The 25087-nt window shown below is 32.2% G+C and overlaps 1 protein-coding gene across 1 annotated transcript in view; it reads left to right on the plus strand.

The window, feature by feature from the left end:
- The window catches only part of Cse1 (chromosome segregation 1), a 239371-nt gene that overhangs the window by 25378 nt on the left and 188906 nt on the right, over positions 1-25087 (plus strand). Inside the window, exon 3 of the mRNA XM_072529922.1 lies at positions 7862-8054. Within this exon, the coding sequence (XP_072386023.1) occupies positions 7862-8054 (193 nt within the window). The remainder of the gene's footprint in view (positions 1-7861; positions 8055-25087) is intronic.

A 25087-nucleotide genomic window follows, 5' to 3' on the forward strand; every position in this document is an offset into this window, starting at 1 on the left:
ATCAGTGTGAATGGTCAACCAATAGAAAGGGTAAAAGCAAACACCTACCTCGGTACGAACGTCAATGAAAATCGGGACCATTCCCTAGAAATAAAATCTAGGATACAGAAAGCAAGATCTGCATTTCAAAAAATGTCTAAGCTATTTAAATGCCACGATTTATCAGTACCCATAAAAATCAGGTTAGTACTATGTTATATCTTTCCTATACTGTTGTACGGAGTTGAGTCGTAGACTCTCACATAAGAAAATTGAGGCTTTCGAAATGTGACTTAATCGTAGAATCCTGAAGATATCCTATACCGACCACGTTACTAACCAGGACGTTTTATTAAGAATGCAAAAAGGAAAAGAGTTGGTAACCATAATAAAAACAGCCAAAATTGAATACCTCGGTCACATCATGAGGAGCAGCGAAAGATATGGGTTGCTGCAATTAATTCTTCAAAAAAAAAAATAGAAGGAAAACGCGTACCAGGAAGGCGAAGAATTTCCTGGCTGAAAAATCTACGTACGTGGTTCAATACAACAACCACAAATCTTTTCAGAGCCGCAGTTTGCAAAATACAGATTGCCATGATGAAATTCCATTTCGGATGTTGGCGACATCATGGCAATTTCGACATCCGCACTACAAGAAGAAGAATTGTTTATAAGCTTAGAAAACTAGTATAGGAAATTAAATAAAGGGGATTAAATCTGGACTGCGCAGTTTCTCAACTGTCAAAATAGAGTATAACGATATCCACATTTGGTATTATTTTCACATTCTTATATGTGTAATAAACTTGTTTGCGAGGTATTTAATCAACATATTTGAATTATTTTTTTCATTTGACATCTCTTTTATTTTCCTTTTACTTCTGTTACATATTTTAACACGATTACAAGGTAAAGGTATTTCTAGAACGCAGAGAAACCCTGAGATAACATTTAAACAAGCGAAGGAAGTTAGTCTGTTGTCCGTAATTAAAATTTTTTAGAATAGAATACTAATTGAATCAATTCATGTTTTGTTTTTCATAAATTTATTGAATTGAGTTAAAATTATAAAATGCTTAAAATGACAAAATATCCCTGATAATTGGAATGTTGGATAGATCAACTCAATATTCAAGAAAGGGGATAAACGCAAATGCTCTAATTATAGGGGAATAACAGAATATCAACATGGTATATTCGTTCTGCAGCACCTAATGGAAAAACAAAAGGCAAGGAATCTATCTACCCTCCTATTGTGTGTAGATTTAGAGAAGGCATACGATACGGTACCTTTGAAAAAACTGTTTCAAACATTGACGAAAGTAGGTCTCAGTAGAAAGTATGTGGATGCTATCGCAAATATATACAAAAATGCAAAAAGTGCCGTTAAAGAAGGAAACTTTATATCTGAATCATTTCCAATAACAAAGGGGCTTAAACAAGGATGTTGTCTATCTCCGACCTTATTTAAAATAAATATTCAATCATCGCTAGAGCAGTGGAGGAAATAAGTATCCGGAATGAGAATAGACATAGGCGGTGAGTAAACAACTTTATTTTTCGCAGATGATCAGGTAGTCGTAGCGAATGATGAGGAAGATATGGACTACATGTTTAGAAAACTATAGAAAGAATAAAAAAATGGGGTCTCAATATGAATATGTCAAAGACAGAGTATCTTAAAATAGGAGATGATGAAGAAGACCCAGAGTTAGAAATTAGACACACAAAAACATGCAATGAATATAAATATCTCGGATCTATAATATCTAAAGAAGGCACTACCAAAAGAGACATCGAAAACAGAACGCAGCAGGGAAAAAAAGCGGTAAACATTCTAAGCTCTCTACTATGGTCTAAACATATTAGACAAGAAACGAAATTGACAATCTATCGAACCTTCGTAGAGCCTATTATGACTTATGGAGCAGAAGTTTGGCAGATCACGAATAAAGATAGAAAAAGAATAGAAGTAGTAGAAATGGATTTTCTAAGGAGAACGTGTGGTGTATCCAAAAAGATCATATCAGGAATGAAGATATTAGAAGGAGGGCAAATGCTGTATATTCCAGTGGAGACACAATTGGAACGAGACAACTAGTGTGGTATGGTCACGTGAAGCGAATGAATGAAGATAGATGGCCAAAGAAAGCTTTAAATTACATACCACAACAAAGAAGAAGAAAAAGGAGATGACCTTCAGTTGCCTGGGAAGAAAATGTACGGCACATAATGAGAGATAAAGCCATCAAAGAAGACGAATGGGTGGACAGAAAACGATGGCGGTCGAAATGCGAGAAGAGGCAGAGGCTGTAGGAACCTGGCTTATATACTTATATATAAGTCTGTTAAATCAAGCTTTTCACTCACTCACTATATATATATATATATATATATATATATATATATATATATATATATATATATATATATATATATATATATATATTTGGAATATATTCAATGGTTGAATAGCAGAGGTTTTATCGGTCAATAATTGGCAAATAAAAGTCGTCAACTACTTTATTGATTTATTCGAATATGTTTCGCTTTTATTTTTAAAAGCATCATCAGTTCACTACAAATAAAAAAGATTTTAGAATATAAGTAAACAACCCAACAGGGTTCAAACTTACAAAAACAATTTGTAGGGTTTTTTTATAGATGGTATAAAAACTCTACGATAACTTAACATTAAAGATTAAAAACTAAACGAGAGAAACGAAACAAAAAATTACAAGTAAAACTGTAAGAACATTTGTTCATTTAATTTATTTTAACCGATGGCTTCATTTGAATGTTGGTTTAAGCTCTTTCGAGGGTCAAACCACACTAATCTTTTCGATTGTTTTAAATCAGCTCTAGGATGTCATAATTTTCACACTTTCTGCTTGTAATTCTCTGATTATTAATACTTGGTCCGTTGTGCTTCTCCCTCGTCTAAATCCGCACTGATATTCGCCTATTATATTTTCAACTTCTTTGTCTAGCTTATCTTTTATGGATTTTGATAGGATTTTATATACGGTATTTAGTAACGCTACTCCTCTGTAATTACTGCATTCTGTTTTGTCTCCTTTTTTGTGTAATGGGCAAATAATGGCTTCCTTCCAATCTTCTGGTATTCGTTCTTTTATCCATATCTCCTTTATGATCTTGTATATCCAATTATTTAGCAGTTTTCCACCATATTTCATCATCTCTGCTGTTATGTTATCGCTTCCAGGGGATTTGTTGTTTTTCAGATTTTTTATGATTTCCTCGATTTGTTCTTTGCTGGGTGAATTATCTTTTATGTCTTCTAAGTGTTCGATTCTTGCTTCTGCTTCCATACATTCTCTTTGGTTTGACTTATTATTGCCATTTAGTAATTCATCAAAATACTCTTTCCATCTTTCGGCTATTTCTGCTTCCCCGCTTATATTATTTCCTGCTTTGTTTTTAACGAATATGGGTTTTTGTTGGAAACCTTTTTTTTTCATTTCTAGCACCTTGATATAGGTTTTTTATTTTTTTATTTCTGTAATTCTCTTCTATTTCTTTTAGCTTATTTTCTATGTGTTTTCTCTTCTTTTCTCTCAGCACGCTCTTTACTTTTTGTCTTTGCTCCCTATATCTATTCTTTGTCTCTGTTGTTTCTTTCGTGATCATTTCCATCCTTAATGATTTTCTTATTTCTATTTCTTTTTGGCACTCTATGTCGAACCAGACTTTCCTCTTTTTATTCTCTTGTTTATTACATTCTTTTGCTGCTTTGTTCATTATTTGCTTTATGTTTTCCCATTTGTTCTCAGTTTGCTCTTCTATTTGTATCTTTTTTAGTTCTCTTTCCATTGTTTCCTCGTATATTTCTTGCTCTTTCTTTGTTGCTAATCGAATTGGGTTATGTATTCATTTCTTTTTTTTTATTTTGTTTTTGTTTTCTGGTATCAGTTGCTTAATTTTGATGCCCACCATGTAATGATCTGAGTCGGCGTCTGGTCCTTTGTATGTTCTTATCTTCTTTATACATTGCTGTTCTTCTTTTTCGATGAGCACGTGGTCTATTTGGTTTTTAGTCTTTCTATCTGGCGATATCCATGTTTCCTTGTGTATTTCTTTTCTTTCGAAATATGTGCTCATTATGATCATATTTTTTTCTCTTGCGAAATCTATCAGGAATTGTCCGTTCTCATTAATTTCATTGTGTTTACTATATTTCCCTATTGTCGGTCTAAATACTTCTTCCTTCCCTATTTTGGCATTTGCGTCGCCTAGAATAATTTTCATATCATATCTGGGTATATTTTCGATTGTTCTGTTTAATTCATTGTAGAAACATTCTTTGACATCATTATCTTTTTCTTCTGAAGGCGCGTGAATATTTATGAGGGTGATTTTTTGGTATTTTCTCTTGAACCTGATACTACATATGCGGTCTGATACTGGTTTAAACTCTACTATTGCTTCTTTTAGCTCTTTTCTTATCATAAAACCTGTGCCTAACGTTCGATTCTTTCCGCCGCTGTTAAAAAACATTGTATCTTCTATTTCTAATATATCATTTCCCAGCTGTTTCGTCTCCTGTAAAGCTACTATGTCAAAATGGAACTTTTCGATTTCTCTCGCTAAGTGTTTAAGTTTGCCTTCTCCATATGTGCCTCTTACATTCCATGTTCCTAAAAGTAAGTGTTCTTTTCGTAATGTTTTCTTGTGTTTTGGTCCGGTTATCATTTTTTTTCTTATCGCTATTTTTTTGTATTATCGCTAACCTTGTTCTGTGCTTGTTTCGTCAACTTTATTCCAGTAGTACATTTAGTTGCTAGTTTTTTTATGTTTTTTTACATATTGCGCCTTCTTTGTCATTCCACTTCCATTCGCTATTATTTACCCATATTTTTTTTACTCCAATCTTGACTTCATTTCCTTTATTTCTTTCTTCTTGAGCAATGTTTCTAATTGTTTTCTGTATTTCTCGTTCTTTTATGGTTGCATCTTCGTTGATATATATTTTGTACCCTTTAATTTCTTTTAACTTGTGCTTTTTTTCCATTATTTTTCTTTTTTCTTCTTGGTTTTCCAATTCAATTGGGCATGTTTTTTCGCCTAACTTGTGAGCATTCCTCATTTTAACCTCTACCCCTATATGTTGTTTGATGAAATTATTGATTGTTCCTTTTAACCCTGCTTGCTCATATGTGTCTATCTTTAGGCCGTACATAACTATGTTATTTATTCGTCGGTGTTTTTCCATAACTTCCATGTTTTTTGTTATTTCTCTGAGTTCCTCCTTGATCTCTATATTTTCTTGTTTTAGTTCTGAATTTTCTTTTCTCAGCTCTCTGTTTTCCATTATGAGCTTTTCTATCGTTTCCTTGCATTCTTTTTGATTTCTTTTTATTTCCTTAATATCATCGGTGAGGTGGCTCACCATTATTAGTAATTGATCAATTTTTGTTGCCTCATTTTTTTTCTCTGGAGTTTTTGTTGGTGTTCTCGAGAACTTCTTGCTCTTTCTGAAAATGTTATCTTCTTCCTCGCTGTCTTTATATCTGTCCTTCCTTTTTGCCCCTCCTTCTGAAAGTGTATCATCACTGTCTAAATTTTTCATGTATTTTTCCATTTTCCGGCGAAAAACACTGTCTTCCACCTCAACAGTTCAGAGAAGACAGCGTTTACCGTATTTATTTTATGTTTATTAACCGTTGTTATTTTTCTGTGTCTACCCCGAAAGTCTACTCACAACGGCAACGTCGCAATTTCAAAGGTCAGAGTTTCGTTTTCTATGTTTTGATGTTAATTAGGCTTATCAATTACAGCGATCTTACTTTTTATAGGGCCTTGGTGTTTTCGGATGTAATTTCACCGATTTTAAAGTCGGATTTGTCGTCCATGTGTTTCTTTGGAATGCATGGTGCGGTTACGATTCTTAAGGGAATTAGCAAGCGGAACAGGGACGGACCTTTTATTAAAAAAGGATTCATTTATTCATTTTTCTTTAAAAAACAAACAATAAGCCACATGTGAAAATTATGACATCCTAGAGCTGATTTAAAACAATCGAAAAGATTAGTATGGTTTGACCCTCGAAAGAGCTTAAACCAACATTCAAATGAAGCCATCAGTTAAAATTAAATGAACTAATGTTCTTACAGTTTTACTTGTATTTTTTTGTTTCGTTTCTCTCGTTTAGTTTTTAATCTTTAATGTTAAGTTATCGTAGAGTTTTTATAACATCTATAAAAAAACCCTACAAATTGTTTTTGTAAGTATGAACCCTGTTGGGTTGTTTACTTATATTCTAAAATCTTTTTTATTTGTAGTGAACTGATGATGCTTTTAAAAATAAAAGCGAAACGTATTCGAATAAATCAATAAAGTAGTTGACGACTTTTATTTGCCAATTATTGACCGATAAAACCTCTGCTATTCAACCAATATATTCCAAATATATATATATATATATATATATATATATATATATATATATATATATAATATAAGTCTGTTAAATCAAGCTTTTTACTCACTCTCTGGAGATTCTAACCAGGACATTGTTCACTGGACCACTGTTGGCTTTAGGCAGAGATGACCCATTTATATCTTGAATGGTAACGTGTTTACCTGATTGGGGATTGGGGTGAATCCTTTGCCTGATTTGATCTATGTAAGATTGTGACCAGTTTGTACAAGGAATTTTATTTAGTTTGTGACGTTTTTGACTGATTGGACAAGAGATGATTTCACCATAAGAAAGAAAAGCTTTCCTTGATAAGTGTAAGATTCTTTAGATTGTGATTGTACAAGATGTGCTAAGGTTTTAACCCCTAAATATTAAAACGCAAAAGACTTATAAGATAACATAAACAATTATGGTTTGTATATATGTATATTTAATATAAAATCTATTCATCTTAAGTGTGAACTTAAACTCACAAGTAGTATAAAGATTTCAGTAACCTTAGGAAATCATGACTATTTGGATATAAATACACGTGATTATTGTATTATTGTTGTTATACATATTAGAATAGCATTAGCATTAACCTATTCGTACAGAAATAAATGTGTTAAAATGAAAGTAGCGCCAAATATTTAATAAACCTTGTAACATCCCTTAAATACCACCTGACAGCATTTTTATAATGAAAGGAGATAGATTTCTGTGGATGCTCCTATTGATATGATTTTCGCAGTAAACATTTTAGACTGAAGACTTGTTAAGCTTGCTTGCTTAACAAAGAAAATTCTCTAGATCAACTCTGAAACTTTATATTAATTTTTCTAATAATAACTAATCTTAGTTGTATATTTAATTTATCATAATATTAAAGTACATTTTAACCAGAGCCCATCAAAAAACCTTATACACTTTATTATGATTATTTCCTGATTGTGTTTTTGATCTGACACATAAATCCATCTTTTTATATTTCTGTTTCTCCACATTTCTGTCTATAAGTCAAAATCTGTTATACTTTTGTAGTATGTCTAAGTAGTGTTATAAGTCTCTAAATTTTGATATTTTTGAGTACCTGCATGTTTTTGTTTGCAGTTACCAAGGTACACTTCCCAATTCATCTTACATTGGCTTCTAATAATTCTATGAATCTTTCTTCTCATGCTGCTTTTTTATTTTTACGTACCTATTACTATCTCTACTGATTTTAACTACTCTGCTCAATAAGCTATCAAAAATCTTCCACTATATTGTTATATTTTGTTAAAACATTAATATTTCATTGTTTCATCATATATATAATTCAATCTGATGAAAATCTTTTGCTTTTTTTTTTGTTCAATGTTTGATTATTTTCTTACTTCATTTTCCAACATAAACAAAAGATATTAAATGATAATAATGTAATCTAATTATTTATTAAGTTTGTGTACATTTTAGGAAGAAGATGGAGTAGATAGGATTCACGAATCTGATCGGGTTGCAATAAAGAATTTGATAGTTACTTTAATGTTAAGCTCACCTGAATCAATTCAAAAACAGTTAAGTGATGCCATTAGCATTATTGGAAAGACTGATTTTCCTCTAAAGTGGCCAGAATTAATCTCACAAATGGTTGAAAAGTTTTCTACAGGTATTTTATGAATTCTATACTTTTCAGGGTTAGCAAAAACCAATGTTTTTCCAAAAAAAAAAAAAACGAAAAAACAGTTTTTTGGTTTAAACCAGGTTTATTTGGTTTAAACCAGGTCTATTTGGTTTCAACCAGGTTTATTTGATACAAAGTATTATAAGTCTAAATACTTTAAACATGAATAAATTATTTTATAAAATAAAATAAACACTGAAAACGTGATTAATACAACTTTTATTTTTATTTACACACAGGAAAAATTAATTTAACAAAAAAAAACATCTTCAAACGTAATAATATTCAAAATAACTAAGTTCGAAAATACAAAAATAGAATTTATTTATCTTCACTTTCTTCATTTGCGGTAGATTTAAAATTTTTAAATAAAAACACAAGATTGGAGGCTTTTGCTGCACCCAACCTGTTTCGAAGTTTCGACTACACTAGCCCAAAGGAAGAAAAAATTCTTTCAACGCCAGCCGAAGACGCTTGTGCTATGTGAAGTTGTTCAATAACATTAATGATGCTAGTATCAATATTTTTGTGGCTTTTCCACCACTCAATCGTTGTCACTTTTGAAGTCACACTGTTTTCAAAAAATGTTTTTGAAAAGGTACACTTTTTGCCTAAAACTTTATAATTATTGGCAAAACGTCAATTTCAGGATACTTTTCTTTTGTGAAGTCCAGTGTTTTTGATGTCTCTTCATGTGATAAATCTAAGTAAGGAGATTTTTCCGTTGGGTGAAGCATATATATGATAAAAAATATGCTTCTGTCATTGTCACTTCGTACTGACTTTCTTTCTTTCTTTCTTTCTCCCCTTCCTTTTACCCTAACCGGGTGTCGGATTTGGGCTAGCTATTTTAATTTCCATTTACCCACCTCTTCCATTCTTTTCTGTTTCCTGCCATTATTTTCAATTCCTCGAGTGATTTTTGTTTAAGTTTTCCCGCCTCTACTACTTGCTGTATCCATTTTTTTCTTGGTCTGCCTCTTTTTTTTCCGATGTTTTTGCTTCATACATTTTTCTTGTTATTCTATTGGATTGCATCCTCATCAGATGCCCATACCAGTCCATTTGTCTCTTTGCTATTTTGTTCATTATCGGTTCCTGGTTGGCCATTCTCTTAATAGTCTTGTTGCTTAATCTATCCCATTTTGTCTTTCCAACTATCCTTCTTAGATGTCTCATCTCCATTGCGTTTATCCTGCTCTTATGTTTTTCCAGAATTTTCCAGTTTTCATTTGCATAGAGCACAGTCGGTATCACTATTGTGTTATATATTTTTATTCTTGTTTCTCGTGCAAGTTCTCTTTTTCCCATTATTGGGGCTAACGCATAATATAACTTGTTTGATTTCTTTGCTTTATTTGTTATTTCCCAGTCTTTTTTTCCGTCATTAGTTGTTATACTTCCCAGGTATTCGTAAGTTGTTACTATTTCCAATTCTGAGTTTTTACATTTTATCTTTATTTGATTATCTTCCTTATCTCCTTTGCCGCTGATTATCATTATCTTACTTTTTTCCTCGTTTATCTTCATTTTAAGTTCTTCTATTTGTTCTACCCATATATCCATTAGTTTCTGCATTTTATTCTCGGAATCTGCTATTAGTACTATGTCGTCTGCATACATTAAGGACTCTATTGTTACCGGTTGTAATCTGCGGTAACCTATTATTGTCTGTAGTTGATTAGTTCTGACTCTAGTGTTTCTTATCAATTCGTTCATTACTATTATGAATAGCAAAGGGCTGAGACTATCTCCTTGTTTAATACCTCTCTTCCAATTAAATGCTTCCGATCTTTCCCCTGTTATTTGTACCCTTCCTTTTACCTCTTTGTAAGTACTGTCTATAATTTTTATCAATGCATTAGGTACGTTTATTTTCCTCAAGCATTTCCCTATAATATGTCTTTCTATCGTGTCAAATGCTGCTCTTAAGTCTATGAATGCTAATACTAGTTTTTCCCCGTATATATGCTTCTTTCTATTAGGTTTCTAATGATATATATGTCGTACTGACTTTTGAATTTTTTTATACACTCCTCATTTCCAATATTTCTGAAATTTTTTTCAAGCTCCTTCCATACACATACATAATCACTAATTGTACATGTATTACTTTTGTACACGTATATTTATAACGTCTGCCTATTTTCTTGGCAAATTTTAAGCAATGTTGGCCAATCTTTAATATAAGATCCCAGAAAATTGCGCATTGTATGCACATCGCACTTCAATGGGTACAACAAATTTTAAATTTCCACATTTGCGGTAACATGCATTTACAGAATGATTATTCTGAAAGTATTTAACAATACTATTGGAGGATTGGCAGTTGTTAGCCAGAAGGTTTAAAATGTGTGCAGAGCAGCCATATGTAATATCAAGATCTAGCCGCTCCCCTAGCAAGAGGGAAATTTTTGCATTTCCTCATCAGAAATATTGTCAAGCAAGTGTTCGCTTATATCTCTTCGACTAGGTGGCTTGTAACCAGGTAGAAGTTTTTAAATGAGACGAAAAAACTGTGGATGATCAACATGTCTAAATGACGAATTTGTAGCAAATATATAACATGCTATTTGTCTGTCTACTGTCTGTGTCAAGTTAAGAATTCATAAAGGAGCCTTATGGGAAGCGGTGATGCCAGAACTACCGATAGACTGAGATAGGCGAGAGTAGTGGAGTTGCAGCGAAAAAGCAGGGCCGAACTGCATGTTATATTGCACATTAGACGTTTTTTCACTTAGGTAACTTTAAATTTTTTTTGTTTTTTTGAAAAATAAAAATTAAAGACATGTCTTTTTCTCACAACAGTTATTTATTAAATTTCGGCTTAGGTCATCATCAGACTCTTAAAAATATTCTTAATTGTTTAATGAACAAATTGAGTGAGTATTGTGGTAGATATTATTAGTGTCAGTAAAAAACATAAAAAAACAATAAAAACTTCTGTATATTTTAAAAAAAATACAACAGAACCATAGAAATGTAACAAATTATTTGGTTTTTTAGTTTGACATTTATATATTTACAATATTACAATTATCAAAAACTATGTACATTCTTCGTCCATATCCAAATCGGAATTGTCACTACTATCATATAAATCTATAACTATGGGAGTTACGTCTTCCATTAGACCGTCCACTTCCCAAAATTTTTTCTCCAGAGTCATTACATGTTGAATATAGTTTTTCCAGTTATCAGACGTAACATTTGAAAACGCTTTTTTTATGAGGTCCTCCATATCCTTCGCTTTGAAGGTGCTGTTATTTACGGCCACATGCCTTTTTACTTGGCTCCATACCATTTCAATTGGATTTAATTCGCAATGGTATGGAGGCAAACGAAGCACTTTGACATTATTTTGTTGTTTACAAAGTTCTTCAATTTTGTAATTATCAAAATTTTGTTTAAATTGCGCGACTACCTCCAAAAGCTCGCACTTCAGATAATTTTCTTCAAAAAATATGTCTTTTTGTCTTAACCAGTCCATAATGTTATTCTTATTCCACGATTGGTTAGGCAACAACTCGGTTTTTACACTATGATATGGAGCATTGTCCATAACAATAACCGTTTTTCGAACTAAGTTGGGCAACAGTTTGTTTTCAAACCAGTTCTCAAAACACGGACCGTCCATTTCGTCGTGATAATCAGCGCTGTTTTTTTTTGCAAGGAAAAACATTTCAGCACCGTTTACAAAACCATTTTCACTTCCGGCATGGACAAGGATGAAACGTGGTCCACGCTGAGTGGGATGCTTTAGTCCAGTACTTAGCCCTTTTATGAACGCATCTCTTGCCGAGGTGACGGTTTTGTCTTTCCATTCTCTGGAAACCGAGTGCCCCACATTGACCCATGACTCATCCAAATACACAATGTCATAGCCCTCAGCCCGATATTGTTTAATGGCCCTTAAATATCCATGCCTCCATGCAATTATATCAGGACGTTCTATTAGCACGGCACTTTTATCACGTTTTGCATAAACAAAGTTCATGTCTTTTAACAACCTGTACATTGTACTGCGGGTAAAATTTGGCAAGTTTTCGTCTTGGTTCACTTTTGGCAGAAGACGATTCAAAGTAGGAGGAATGTTTTCAAAAAAAAAACTATGCACTGTTCGACGAACGCCGATACGAACACCTTCATCGTAAGTATAGTCTCTGGAGTTGTTTCGGCAACGGGTTCTTTTTCTGTTTGTTTTTACCTCAGAAAGCTCACCTTCTTTGTCTTCCTGTACGATTTTTTGAATCGTACGAACTGACACTCCTGTCATCGCGGATACTTTGTCGAATACAATACGTTGACTTTCATCTCGAAGCAAATTAATGTGGTATCTCACTACGTTTAAGATCACTTTTTTAGCACTCAGATGTAAAATTTGACCACTTTTAAACGGCAAAACTGGATCCATTTTAACAATATAATTTTTTACACTTGAGATTTGAGTGCGCGATGGTTATGCCTTAACCCTTGTCCGGGCAGAAGAATTTAAAAACGTAATCGGGCAGTTTGGGCTTATGTATACAGACAAACATATAATCTCCACTTCACCTAATTACACTATTTTGAAAAACATACCGCTCATTTATCTATAACTCATAAATCTGTCTGCTTTCCAAATGTGCTTTCCAAATGACACTATTGTTTGGAATGACTAAGTACATAAAGAGAATTAGAAAACTATTAATAGTCAATTATAAAGTAATCAATATTGTTTACTGTTAGGGCCTGTTAGCCCGGCTTGCCCGATAATGGAAGTTTAAGCACAATATCTTAATTATTATTGCTTTCTATTTATTAACTATTGTGAAAGTAATATTTTATAAATAATTTTGAGAGTTGACACCTAAGCTGTCAGAATTACCTGTGCCATAATAATTAACCAATTGCGTAAAACCTAATATTTTAACCACTAATAAAGACATTTTTCTAATAATCTTTAAAATCACTTCCCTGAAAATGTAACCATATTTATAAGTAATTGTAGTCGTTAAGCTTATTAAATAGATACGTACCTATCTTTTTAAAATAAATTTGATTAACATTGGAAAATATAAATAAAAATTTGAATATAAATAAAGAATGGGTTATTTCGGCCGGCCCTGCATAGTCCCGTGAACTATTGGCAACATACGCCCGTAAGAAATGCACTGGCCTATCTGTTCAGTTGTGAATTCTTAACTTGAAACAGTCTGTAGAGCCTCCTTTTCGTTTGTAGTTGTTTTGATAAGAAAAGATTCAATAGAACTTTCAGTTTTGCGTCTTTTTCGTTTTTGAGCTACGAATTGAGATGATTGGGGGTTAGAAGAAGTACTTGGTCTGGATATCATTGCATGTGTCTGCACTACCGTTTCTCTCGGTTGTAACAAAGGATGCGGAAGAGGAGAAAGAGAAAGAAGGAGAAGCCCCATCAGAAGACACAGTTTCTTGAATATCTGAAGAGAAAATAGAAAAAATCAATATTCAACTATTAAAAAAAAATCTGGGTTTTATTTTTTTTTGTCATGCTTCTGCTTCTGCCATCTTAAATTTTAAAAATGCAGGAATATCAAAATGTATTATTGTGATCTCATCACATGTCAAATTTAAAATACATCTGACATTGTTGAAAATTTGTATCAAGTGAAGAAATAGGACAATATCAAAACGAGATCATACAATTATTCGTGTACAAAAATTTAAAAAATTGTTATTGTTAATTGTTTTTAATTTGCCATGTTAATTTAATAACGTTCATTTAAATAGTATAGGAAGAGAGTATTAAGATACAGTGCAATTGAAGCATTTTTTTTTCTTACCTTCAATGTCATGATCATTATTATTCTTTCCAGAACATTTGGTTAAGTGATTCTTTCATTCTTGATACATGACCCATGAAAAGTTATCGTACATTTTTTACACTTTGCCTTTTCACCTTTTCTGTCGCTAATTTTAATACTTTCAAAGGAATTCCATACTAAATCACGTCTTCGTTCACTTAAACCCGACATATTCTCTTACTCTCACTACACAGGCATATAATCTGTAAAATAAGTACTAAGTGCCAAAACTATTACACTGGAATCACAGAAGATCAAGTTGAGAATCCTATGAACCGCGCCGTCGCCAGCAGCGAACGATGCGACGGGAGAACCACATTGTTAAATAATAAAATAAAATAGAAACGCCCAAAAGGGATCTCCATCAGTACCGGTCTTGAATTATTTCATTTTTGTTAAGATAACAAAATGAAGAAAAATTTAAATAATACTAGTGTAAAATTAGTTGTTTTAATTATTAGAATAATTAAAATATCAAATTTTTATTTGTAGTTTATTAAGCTGTAGTTTTCGTATTAGAATAATATTAACAACAGAGAGAAAAAAATCAACAAAAGATCAAAACATATTTTTTTCTCAAAAAACCAGTTGGTTTAAACCAAGGTTTCAAGCATGTTGGTTTAACCCATTATGACCCTAGTTATTTTTTTGTAATTTATTAAAGAAAATAACATATTTTTATTAAAAATGTATATTAAATATGTATAGTAATAGACAAATTAACAATTTTTTAACCCAAAAACTTATTAACTAACAAAAAATATATAGTGTTACATAAATGTAACGCTAAGTCATTACGGTACCGTAACTAAAATAAAATAAATTCTTAAGAAACACAATGAAATTTATATTGTAACTAGAATGTCTTCTTATGAAAAGTATAATTGCAGTCTATACACATGCCGACATCACATTTGCTACACATTGTTCGAGTACTACTGCTACACTCCTCTCCTGTACAACGACGTCTTTTGTTGTTAGGTATATATATTAAAAGGTGATTGTTTCCATCGTACCTTAGATTGTCTGAGATTCCATTAAGCGAGACACTAAATATCGAAGAACTGGCTCTTCCTCCATGCTTTGGAGCATTTGTTTATTTTTTAAGATATGACAGCAATACATATTCTGAAATCTAATTGTGAAATCTTGGGGTAGTGGTGCTTGTAGAGTGTCCAGCTGTTACTAATACTTGCATCAATAAGTCATGTGAAGATACACCACCACCACTTCTTTGAATGGATTCCAATTCTATATGTAGAGATGTTTTGCTCCATTAAATCCGTTCCTCCCATATTATTGATATATTTGGCAATGATTTGCAAGCTTGGAATTTGCACATTTTTTCTTTTTTGCCATATCTACGCACAGTTCCTAGAGGCGCAGCACCATAAGATGTAGATGCAGCAGCCACAACGTTATTGTCTACCCATTTTATGAACAAAATACCATGATCGCTGTTGATACATGAAGCAAAACTACCACGATCCAAATTTTTCAATTCTTTTTTTCTCGGTAGTGGACAAGTTTTAGGAATTCAGTCATCCCTAAAGGTCCCCGTAATATATCGTTTTAATTTCAAGTAGTTAAATACGTTTATATTAGTGAAAAGATTATCCAAATAGAAATGATAAGGATATGCCATATGTGGTATCTGCTCGAACATTTTTATCAGCGGAGTGGTAGGTTTTCCAAAGGTTTCCTAAACTGTGGTGTGTATATCTTTTTTTTTTACCTTGGTAAAATTCAAAATGTAGAAGATATCCATTGTAGGAGTTGAGTGCCCACATCTTGAAACCAAATCTAATTCGCTTTGCTTTTATAAATTGCTTGCACACGTGCTTGCCAAAGTATCGAATCATTGACTCATCACAAGACAGGTGCTCAACGGGAACAAAATGTTTATAAAAATTATTTTTTACCATACTTGCAAGCGGTCGGAGTTTAAAGAGTTTGTCATTAGCATCTAATTTGGAGTTATCTGCGCAGTGTATAAATCGCATTATCTGAGTGAATCTTTCCCGTCTCATGGCATTATAAACTGCTTCATTTCGCGTGTCAGGCTGGCTGTCCCAAAAATGTCGCCTGCTAGGTTTGCAGTCGTATCCACTCGCGATTAGAATGGCAATGAAACATCGAATTTCTGAATAATTTGAGGATCTGGACAGGAATATTAGCATCTAACATTTTTTCGAACAGAGCAACAGGATCTTCGATATCTTTTTTATTACTTTGCACAGGAAAAGGTCGTGCATGTGACGAAACTAAATCACAACTCTCGTTCTAGTTGATTTTACTGTTAAGCTTATTTTTTTTTTTGGGATATCGTCCCTCTCTTCCTGCTTTTCAAAATTCTCATTTTCTATAGTTTCTCGGTCTGTATTTTGTTCGGATGCATCATCTGAAAGAGCTTCGTCATCATCATCATCTCTATATTTTTTTAAATCTAATTTCGGACAGAATTTAACGGCCAGTTAGATTGTCTAAAGTACCTCCCTCATCCTCATTTCCAGAATCCTCATCCGTTAATTCACTGGCATCCGGAGGATCAATGAAGGTTTTCATCTGCATCATCTATATATTCTAATTCTATTGCTTCTTGTAGAGTTAAACCTCGTCTAGAAAGAAATAAAGAGTATTAATACTTATTTCAAGGTTGAAAAGGACACGTACTACAGAGAGCCTAGCGTTACATGTATGTAACTCTACAATTCAAAGCTGTTTTTATCAAACATACACATCGTATTTTATAAATTTTCACAGACAACAACAGCATTATCTAACAGTGTTTTTGTAAAAATATCAATCTGTAAAAATAAGATTTTTGTAACACTTACTCGAAACGAATGTTATGCTCCATGATAGTTGCTAAATTATATCTGATTCAGACTGCAGTTACTCACTAACTAAAACAACTATCAGCGTGGCTTTGCACAGAATGCTTTTTGTGTTTATTTTGAATGCCTTACACCGCCATCTACGTGATTACAGCCAAACTGAAACTTCATGTACAGTTTTCTAAGTACCTCTGCAAGCGTTACATAAAAGTAACACTAGGTCATAATGGGTTAAACCTGTCAACCCTGCTTTGTTTCATAATATTGTTAATAGAAAAATAATTTCAGCAAAATTACAATACTGTAAAAATTCTCATTTGTAGTATTGATCAACGTAATGCATATGTAGTAATAAATGATCTTTAACCCTTTATGGTTAACCATCCTGATTCTAGACCACCATAAAGAGTTGTTCTGAAGCTATTTTCTTGTGTTTTTTTTAAACGTATTTTGAGAACGATTTCCTAAGTGGAAATCGAAATAGCAAAATAAACATGTTTTAAAGTGGCTTATTCCCAATAAAAATAGTAAATTGCACCATAAAGAGTGTTGTCATGTTTAGCATGCCCATAAATGTGGTCCTTATACTGATAACATAATGAAGTACATACATGTTGATGGTAGATTTCCTATTTACTGGTAGGTATTTTATATTATGATCCACAATGTTAATAAACACCTACCAAAGAAAAATCTGCAAGTAGTGGTACACTGGCAAAATCAATAGAGTAATACTCAACAAATAACAATTTGTTAGATAATATGTAACTTGATTCCTTTATAACTATTGCAACACAGTTTAAATTCATTATTGATTGGTATTGTGTAAGCATTAAGAACAATTTAATGGACTTTTTATTTGTTTGATTAGGGCATAACAATTACTTTTGGATTTGTCATATGAGACATGATTAGAGATCTGTAAGTCAAACTATTTGTTAACAGTAAATAATTAGATCTGGTGTCTGTGAGGCATGGCAGCAACTTCAAAGCGTTAAAGAAATTGCGCATTAACTTATAAGTAAAGCTCGGATTATAGGCAAAATGCCTTTTTTGCCTATTTTGCCTATTATAATTGTTTTTTGTACTTTTTGCCTTTTTTCGTAAATTCCGCCTATTTGTGCCTTTTTTAAAATTTCATGGTACTACCCATGATATTATTCCATTACTAAACCATTCTATAATAAAATTTTGGGTCAATAATAAAATATCAATGGTTTGTTTATATAACAGATTTCTAGGAGAATGTACCTGATCGAGACTTGAGGGTTAACTATTTGGAAATCCCTAAGCTATATTAGTTTATTATCAGTTGTACAGTCGGTTACTGTATCAGAGTTTAGTCACAAATTGCTATATCCTAGTTTAGTTTTGTTGCGTATACCGAAAAGCAAAGAACACGTTTTAAAACGTTTTAGACATTTGTGTGAAAAGATGACATCTAAATTAAGGCTATGGATCGCACCTTATTCGGAACTTTATCTAGAAGGAGATGGAGCATTTTGTAAACCATGCGGCAAATCGGTAAGTTTTATTTTTTCTCGTCCCACAACATAACTAAATTCTAAAGCGGTTTTAGAATTCTAATTATTTTTTTTTTAAATTCTCAGATTTCAAGTAGAAAAAAGTACTTTATTGACCAGCATTGTGGAACCCCACTTCATAAACGTAATTTGGAAAAATTAAGTTCCTCTAAGTTAGCCCAAATATCTCTGCGGGATAGTTTAAGCAGTTCAAAAAAAAGGAGGAAGACGCATTTAAATTTGATTTATGCCAGATGATGATTGCATCCAACATTCCTCTATATAAAGTTAATAACCCTAGTTTTAAATGCTTTTTCGAAAAATATCTTAATAAATCCTTACCGGACGAGAGTACATTGAGAAAACATACTGTGGAAAAATGTTATGTGGAATGAATTTCAAAAATTAAGCGGGAGTTGAGGGCAATTTTTTGTATATTATCGTGGATGAAACGACAGATGTATGCGGCAGGTATATAGCTAATTTAATGATTGGAATTTTGAACCTGAGAAAACCTTATTTAGTTGCCGTTAAAGAATTGGAAAAAACAAACAATTTAACAATAAGTCGATTTATACAAGATAGTTTAACAAACCTCTTTTTACCCAACGCTATACCAGCGAATAAAATAGTTTTAATGCTTTCAGATGCTGCGGCATATATGTTAAAAGCTGCTGTTAATTTAAAGATTTTTTATCCTAATTTAATTCATTGCACGTAGCCCACGGGGTAAATAGAATTGCTGAAGAAATAAGAAATCTGTTTCCGTTGGTAAATAATTTTATAAATTTTATGAAAAAAGTTTTTGTAAAGGCTCCGTTGAGGGTGCAAATATATAAAGAAAGACTTCCCGGTGTCCCTTTGCCACCTAAACCAGTAATTACAAGGTGGGGAACCTGGCTCGAAGCAGTTTTTTTTACTTTGAACACTGCAATGAAATAGAATTAGTTATGTAAGAAAAAAAATATTAAACAATCCCAAATTGAAACAGGAACTCGCTTATATCAATAACAATTATAAATTAATAGTTACCACAATTACCTTATTAGAAAAACAAGACATAAATTTATGTGAGTCAGTAAAATTAATAGATAATTTAAAGACGAAAATTAAATCGGCACCTGAAAGTAACGGTCAATTAATTAAAAAAAAAAATGAAATATGTTTTCGACAAGAATTAAGGTTTTTCGTTTTTATCTAATGTTGCTAAAGTTTTGAATGGGACATTTTCCGAGAAATTTCAAATTATGCCAGATTTATTATCCGCTCTGAAATATGCTCCAATTACATCTGTCGATGTCGAACGTTCGTTTTCAATGTACAAATTAATTTTAAGTGATCGAAGACATAGTTTTAAGACCGAAAATATTGAAAAACATTTAGTTGTTTCTATTAATGATAAAATTTTAAGTGGTTACAATGTTTAATTATTAATTTACAGTTATTTAGTTACTAGTTTATTTATACTAATGTTATGATTATGATGTGTAAATATACCTGCCTTAAGTTAATATTACGTTAATTCACTTTGTACAATAAATAATAAGTTATATTCCTTTGTCATATATGCCAAAATATTGCCTATATTTTGCCTAAATGTTAATATTCCTGCCTTTAATAAAAATCTTTGCCTATATAGGCGCCTTTTTCTTCAATTTTTGTTGCCTATAAATCCGAGCTTTACTTATAAGATATTCAAATTGGAACGCTTCGATGACCTCCATAGGATTTTAATTTACCACTTCCTGTTTAGGAAGCTAATATCTCTACTATATACTGCTAGAAGTTATAACAAATATATAATCATATTTTAAATTACATTGCCCCTTGAAATATGATCACCACCTTATAGTTAATGCTTATATCAACACCAAAATGTTAGACTCAAAAGTATCCAAAATAAACCCACATCTGGTGAAGGAACCAAATCGATCTAATAGGTGTTAAAGTATAGTTTCGAAATTGTAGACACTAAATTCCAAGAAATGGAGATGGCAATTCTTGGACAAAGTTATTCTTGATCTCCCAGTGGCGAACAAAAATTTTTTTGTAAGAGTTAGAAGTAGCCCTACTTATATTGAAGAATTTTAAAAAATTATATGTACTACTATTGCTGGTCCATAAACAAATATGGACCGGCAAAAAGGCAAAATATGCAATACAATCAAATTTACGTGAAGATGTGTAAGAGGTGAAATTATTGCATCAATTACAAATTTTGTGATAAACCCTCGAATGTCGATATACCAGATCCTCAAGATCAGGTACTTTTCAGTTTTTTAATTAGTAATTCATATAATTCGTCCTGGGTAAACAGTTATAAAACCATTTTTGTTGTTGAGTTATCGTTAACAGCATTATTAAGTACATATGTACGTAGGACCTTTTCAAAGTAAAATTTGAAAAATATAATTGAGACATGAGATTGAGGTATTTGTCCTTGTAGTTACCCAAGACGTTATCACTAAACTAAACTGATACAGTAAAAATCTATCTACAAGTATATTGGAGTTAGAATCTGTTTTATATGAATCGTTTTATAATATTTGTTAAATACTATATATATATATATATATATATATATATATATATATATATATATATATATATATCCCGCTATCATTTGAAACTCTTTTCACGTTGCAGTAATTTATCACGTTGCGGTTTTTCAATACTTCGATTTTTTATATATTTAATTTTTTACACTTAATAGTCATTTGAACCTCTATACGTAAAATCGTTGTTTTTGGTATCTATACAGTATCGATAGATGTTGCCAAAATATATATATTTACCTATATTTATAAACACCGTAGGTACATAATATCGATCGGTTTGGGATGAGTTCAAAGAACGAAATAAAAGATCGGTTAGCTGGCTGGATTCTTGAACTGAATATGTATATTTTCGTTTAGGTGGATATTAAATTTAGTAGTAGGTACTTTTTTATAGAGAATTGTGGTAAAGTTTATTACATTTTTCTATTAAAATAATAGATAAATATTTAAACGTATAATTTTTTATATTATATAATTTTTATTTTATATATATTGTAATATTGTTTTCAAAGTTAAAAATTCGTATACAAGAATAAAAAAATAATAAAAACTTACGCTTTTTACTTTAGAATGAATCACTGAAAATAATTTGCAGCAACTAGTTTTTTGTAAAACAATTTTTGAAAAATTTTGAGGTAAATTGTTAACTACCGGTTTTTAATAGGTAGATACTTGGAATTTGGTCCTTAAAGACTCTCAATGGCGAAAAATTGAAAATCGCAAAGGGACATCTTCTTTTGATATTTACTGTTATATAGGAAATATGTATTTAGCAAGATGAGCTGAAAAATATGCACTTTTAACTTTTTTTACCACCTTAGACTCTTATGTTCGCATGAATACTAGCTCAGCATTTGTTCACTTAAGTCTATACCACATTTATATTTATTATATTGAGCAATTAACTTAGGTTTCTCAGATACCAATCCTCTTCTTGACCTAGTTCTAACCAACTGATAACCAAATTCTGAATATATCATGTATAATGTCTCTTTTATCTCTGCACTTGGTCACACATATTCCTTCAGGACTGTAAATACTGACCACTTCACGTTTTTTTAGTTTTTTTGACAAGTGAGGATTGTCTATATGGGCTATGAGCAATTGTCTAGTCAAGTCAACACTATTATAGAAGTTATATATATATATATATATATATATATACCCGGTATTTAGGCGGCACACGCCCTTCCGGTAGGGATCTATGGAGGAGTATCACCAAGCCGCAAGCCCTTATCTCTTGCCGTACTGCTCCACCATAGGCCGATCAGATAGCAGCATATTCTAGACTAAGCCGCAGATTCATTTAGAATTTTAAACTGCTGCGTTAGCCTTTTTGTTTTCTGTACACCGAGCTGGGGATTGAACTGACATCTCTCGCAGTGAAGCGAAGGAGAAGCCAGCCGCCCAGCCCGCTTGGCTATCCGATCGACGATCGGATAGTTATTACATCGACGATCGTTATTATAGAAGTTACCCATACTTTTCCAGTAGTCATTCAGACGGTTCATCTTAGTTGTCCCCATATGGAACATAAGCCCGAGAAAAGTCTTAAATTCTGTTTGTGTTGTCTCTTTCCAAAACGTAATCCTCGATTTTTCTGAACGACTTTGTGCAAATATTTCGTCAGAGTCAATCAGAGTCACTTCCACCATTCATTTACATCGTCCTCGCCAGATGCTTGTAACAATGATTGTAATTCAGCAGTGGTCAATTTATGTTTATGTTCACATCTAGCTTTTTTAGATGTCGAAGGCATATTATTTACATCCATTTTTTTTATAAATACTATAACTCACTTTTACGGAGGTAATTAACAATAAAAACGTTCTACTAGAAACTATCAACTTACGACTTCCAATGCTATAAGGCCACTTGAGGCACAATACGTTTTTACTCAATAATAGTTCCTGTATAACTAAAATTGTTTTTTAATGTGCTTCATTGAAGCACACTAGACATATTGCAGTTTTGCCATCACATTCTTCAGAGTATGTTTTAACTTTTCTATCGGCCTTTCTACTAGTCATGCTTCTTCTTAAAATTTTGTAACATATTGTACACTTTCTTCTCTTTGTATTATCTACATCGCTTTGCCTGAGATGGTATTTTTGGGTGTAACTGGTCGTGAGGGTTATAACATTTCTTTATTTGCAAATGCCTTCGCGAACTCCAGTCTGAACTCAAGGATAGGTTGTCGCTTTTTTTACGTTTTCTATTATTTAGCAACTAAGCATTGACTACTGCGATATTAAATATTAATTCCATTGCCACTTTCCGGTACCACTTCAAAATTTTGCGTATTGGGCTTTGGTAAGAAGCCACTTGATCACTAAAATCAACACTCTTTTTCACCAAGTTATAATCGAGAATAGTTTGTGATTTTAGTACTTGTGTTTAATTTTTCTTTTCATTTGATTAAACCAAGATACAACTATTATGTTTACATGTTGTAAGGATTAAAATTGGTCTTTTGTCGACCGATTTTATTACTTGTAAAATCAATAATGGGGTTAAGTTTCATCGTGAGTAACTGGTTGCAACTTTTTTAATCGAGATTTTGGTTTTACATGTTTTTATAGTAAAACATCTGCACGTGAATAATTCGTTTCTTGAACAATGATTTCAATTCATCGACCAATATTCTACGTCGTCCGGAATATTATAAACTGGTTCTCTTTCACAAAGCATTGAAAATATGGTTTACAATCTATATTTAGAAAAATCTTTTAGTGCAACTCTTGTTCGACCTAAACTAAATTAATATACAAAACAAATTAATCTATTTTTTTTTTAGAAATGAAGATTCCTGTCAAATTTTTATTAGTCACTGGTCAGTGACTGGTGTCACTGGTGTCTCGTATATCCGGACCTCTTATCGCATTACAAACATAATTCTCAATTAGCAGTGCGGTACAAGATACATTTAGGTCGTATAATCTTAAAGTCGTAATAAGACCGTATGTTATAAATAAATATATCCCTATAAGAATTATCTTGAAAGATGAAAAAAATACAATAAAAAAGTGCAATATTAAGTGTTATTTAAAAAATGGTAAGTCATTCACGGACGTACAGTTAAAAACAAAGTTTTCAGTGTTCTATTGCTTAATTATTATTATCTGGTATTCTGAAAATGTTGACATTTTTTCCTGGTCTGATCTTCCGCAACTTACGTCATCTTTCTTAATTGGTGGGTTTTGTTGTTCAGGTCTCATTAAGTATTTTTGTTGCTATCCATACTGAATGATCTTCTTTAGACAATGTACTAATGTAGTGTTCAAATGTGGCATTGCGTGCATCAAGTAGCGCCGATCTTAATTGTCTGATAAGTCGATTATATTTGTGTTCGTCTTTAAGATTTCGGCTTCTTGACCATCTACCTCTTGCTCTTCATTTTTCGATTATTAGTGTGATATAATTCGAAGTGTTATTTGTGTTTTCTTGATTTGGAATTGTTAATCGTGTAGCTCCATATGAAATAGTAAAAGATGAAAACGGCAGAACATTCATCCATAAAAAAAGGAAACGCGATAAAGATATCTGAAAGAACTGTTTTATGTTATAAGAGATGAAATAGTCCGAAATTACCAAAACAGGTGTACAGGGCACTATAAAGAGGAAGTAGAATTAGCTATGAAACAGCTTGAATGGGGAAAAGAAGTAAGTGTTTAATAGAATGTGAAAACACTGGTTTGTCTTCACTTCTTCGCTGGTTCACTGGTAAATAGAATTGAATTGAAACACTGTGGACTGTAATTTCGTTTAATTGTAAATAGATGTTACACGTCTAGGTATGTGTTCACTCTTACTTCTTACTTAATACTGAAAATGGAATGAATGCGCATAACCAAGCGCGTAGTTGACATGGTTGCCATTTAAAAAAAATATCAAAAAATCCGAACATAGCCCCCCTTTTGAAGGGCACCTTCAAAAAATATACATATACACAAAGTAATGAAATATTAACATAACTAAATACACAAAATATAACAACAAAAGTAATTGTCAATTGATAAGTTCGTCTTGCATGGGTAGAGGGCACAAATGTCTTATTGAACGAGTCACTGTTGCATTCCTGGTGGTTACATCTGCTACTCTGGTCTCTCCATCTCTATCTGGATATAATTTAGTAATTCGTCCTGTACTCCATTTACAGGGAGGAACAGAATCAGTTTTAATCAGAACCAAGGTCCCTAGTCGAATCTTGGTGGATGGATCCTTCCATTTATACTGCTGATGGAGTTGAGATACGTATTGTTTAGAAAATTGGCGCCA

The sequence above is a fragment of the Diabrotica undecimpunctata genome, chromosome 4 (genome assembly GCF_040954645.1).
Source record: "Diabrotica undecimpunctata isolate CICGRU chromosome 4, icDiaUnde3, whole genome shotgun sequence".
Taxonomy (NCBI): Eukaryota; Metazoa; Arthropoda; class Insecta; order Coleoptera; family Chrysomelidae; genus Diabrotica; species Diabrotica undecimpunctata.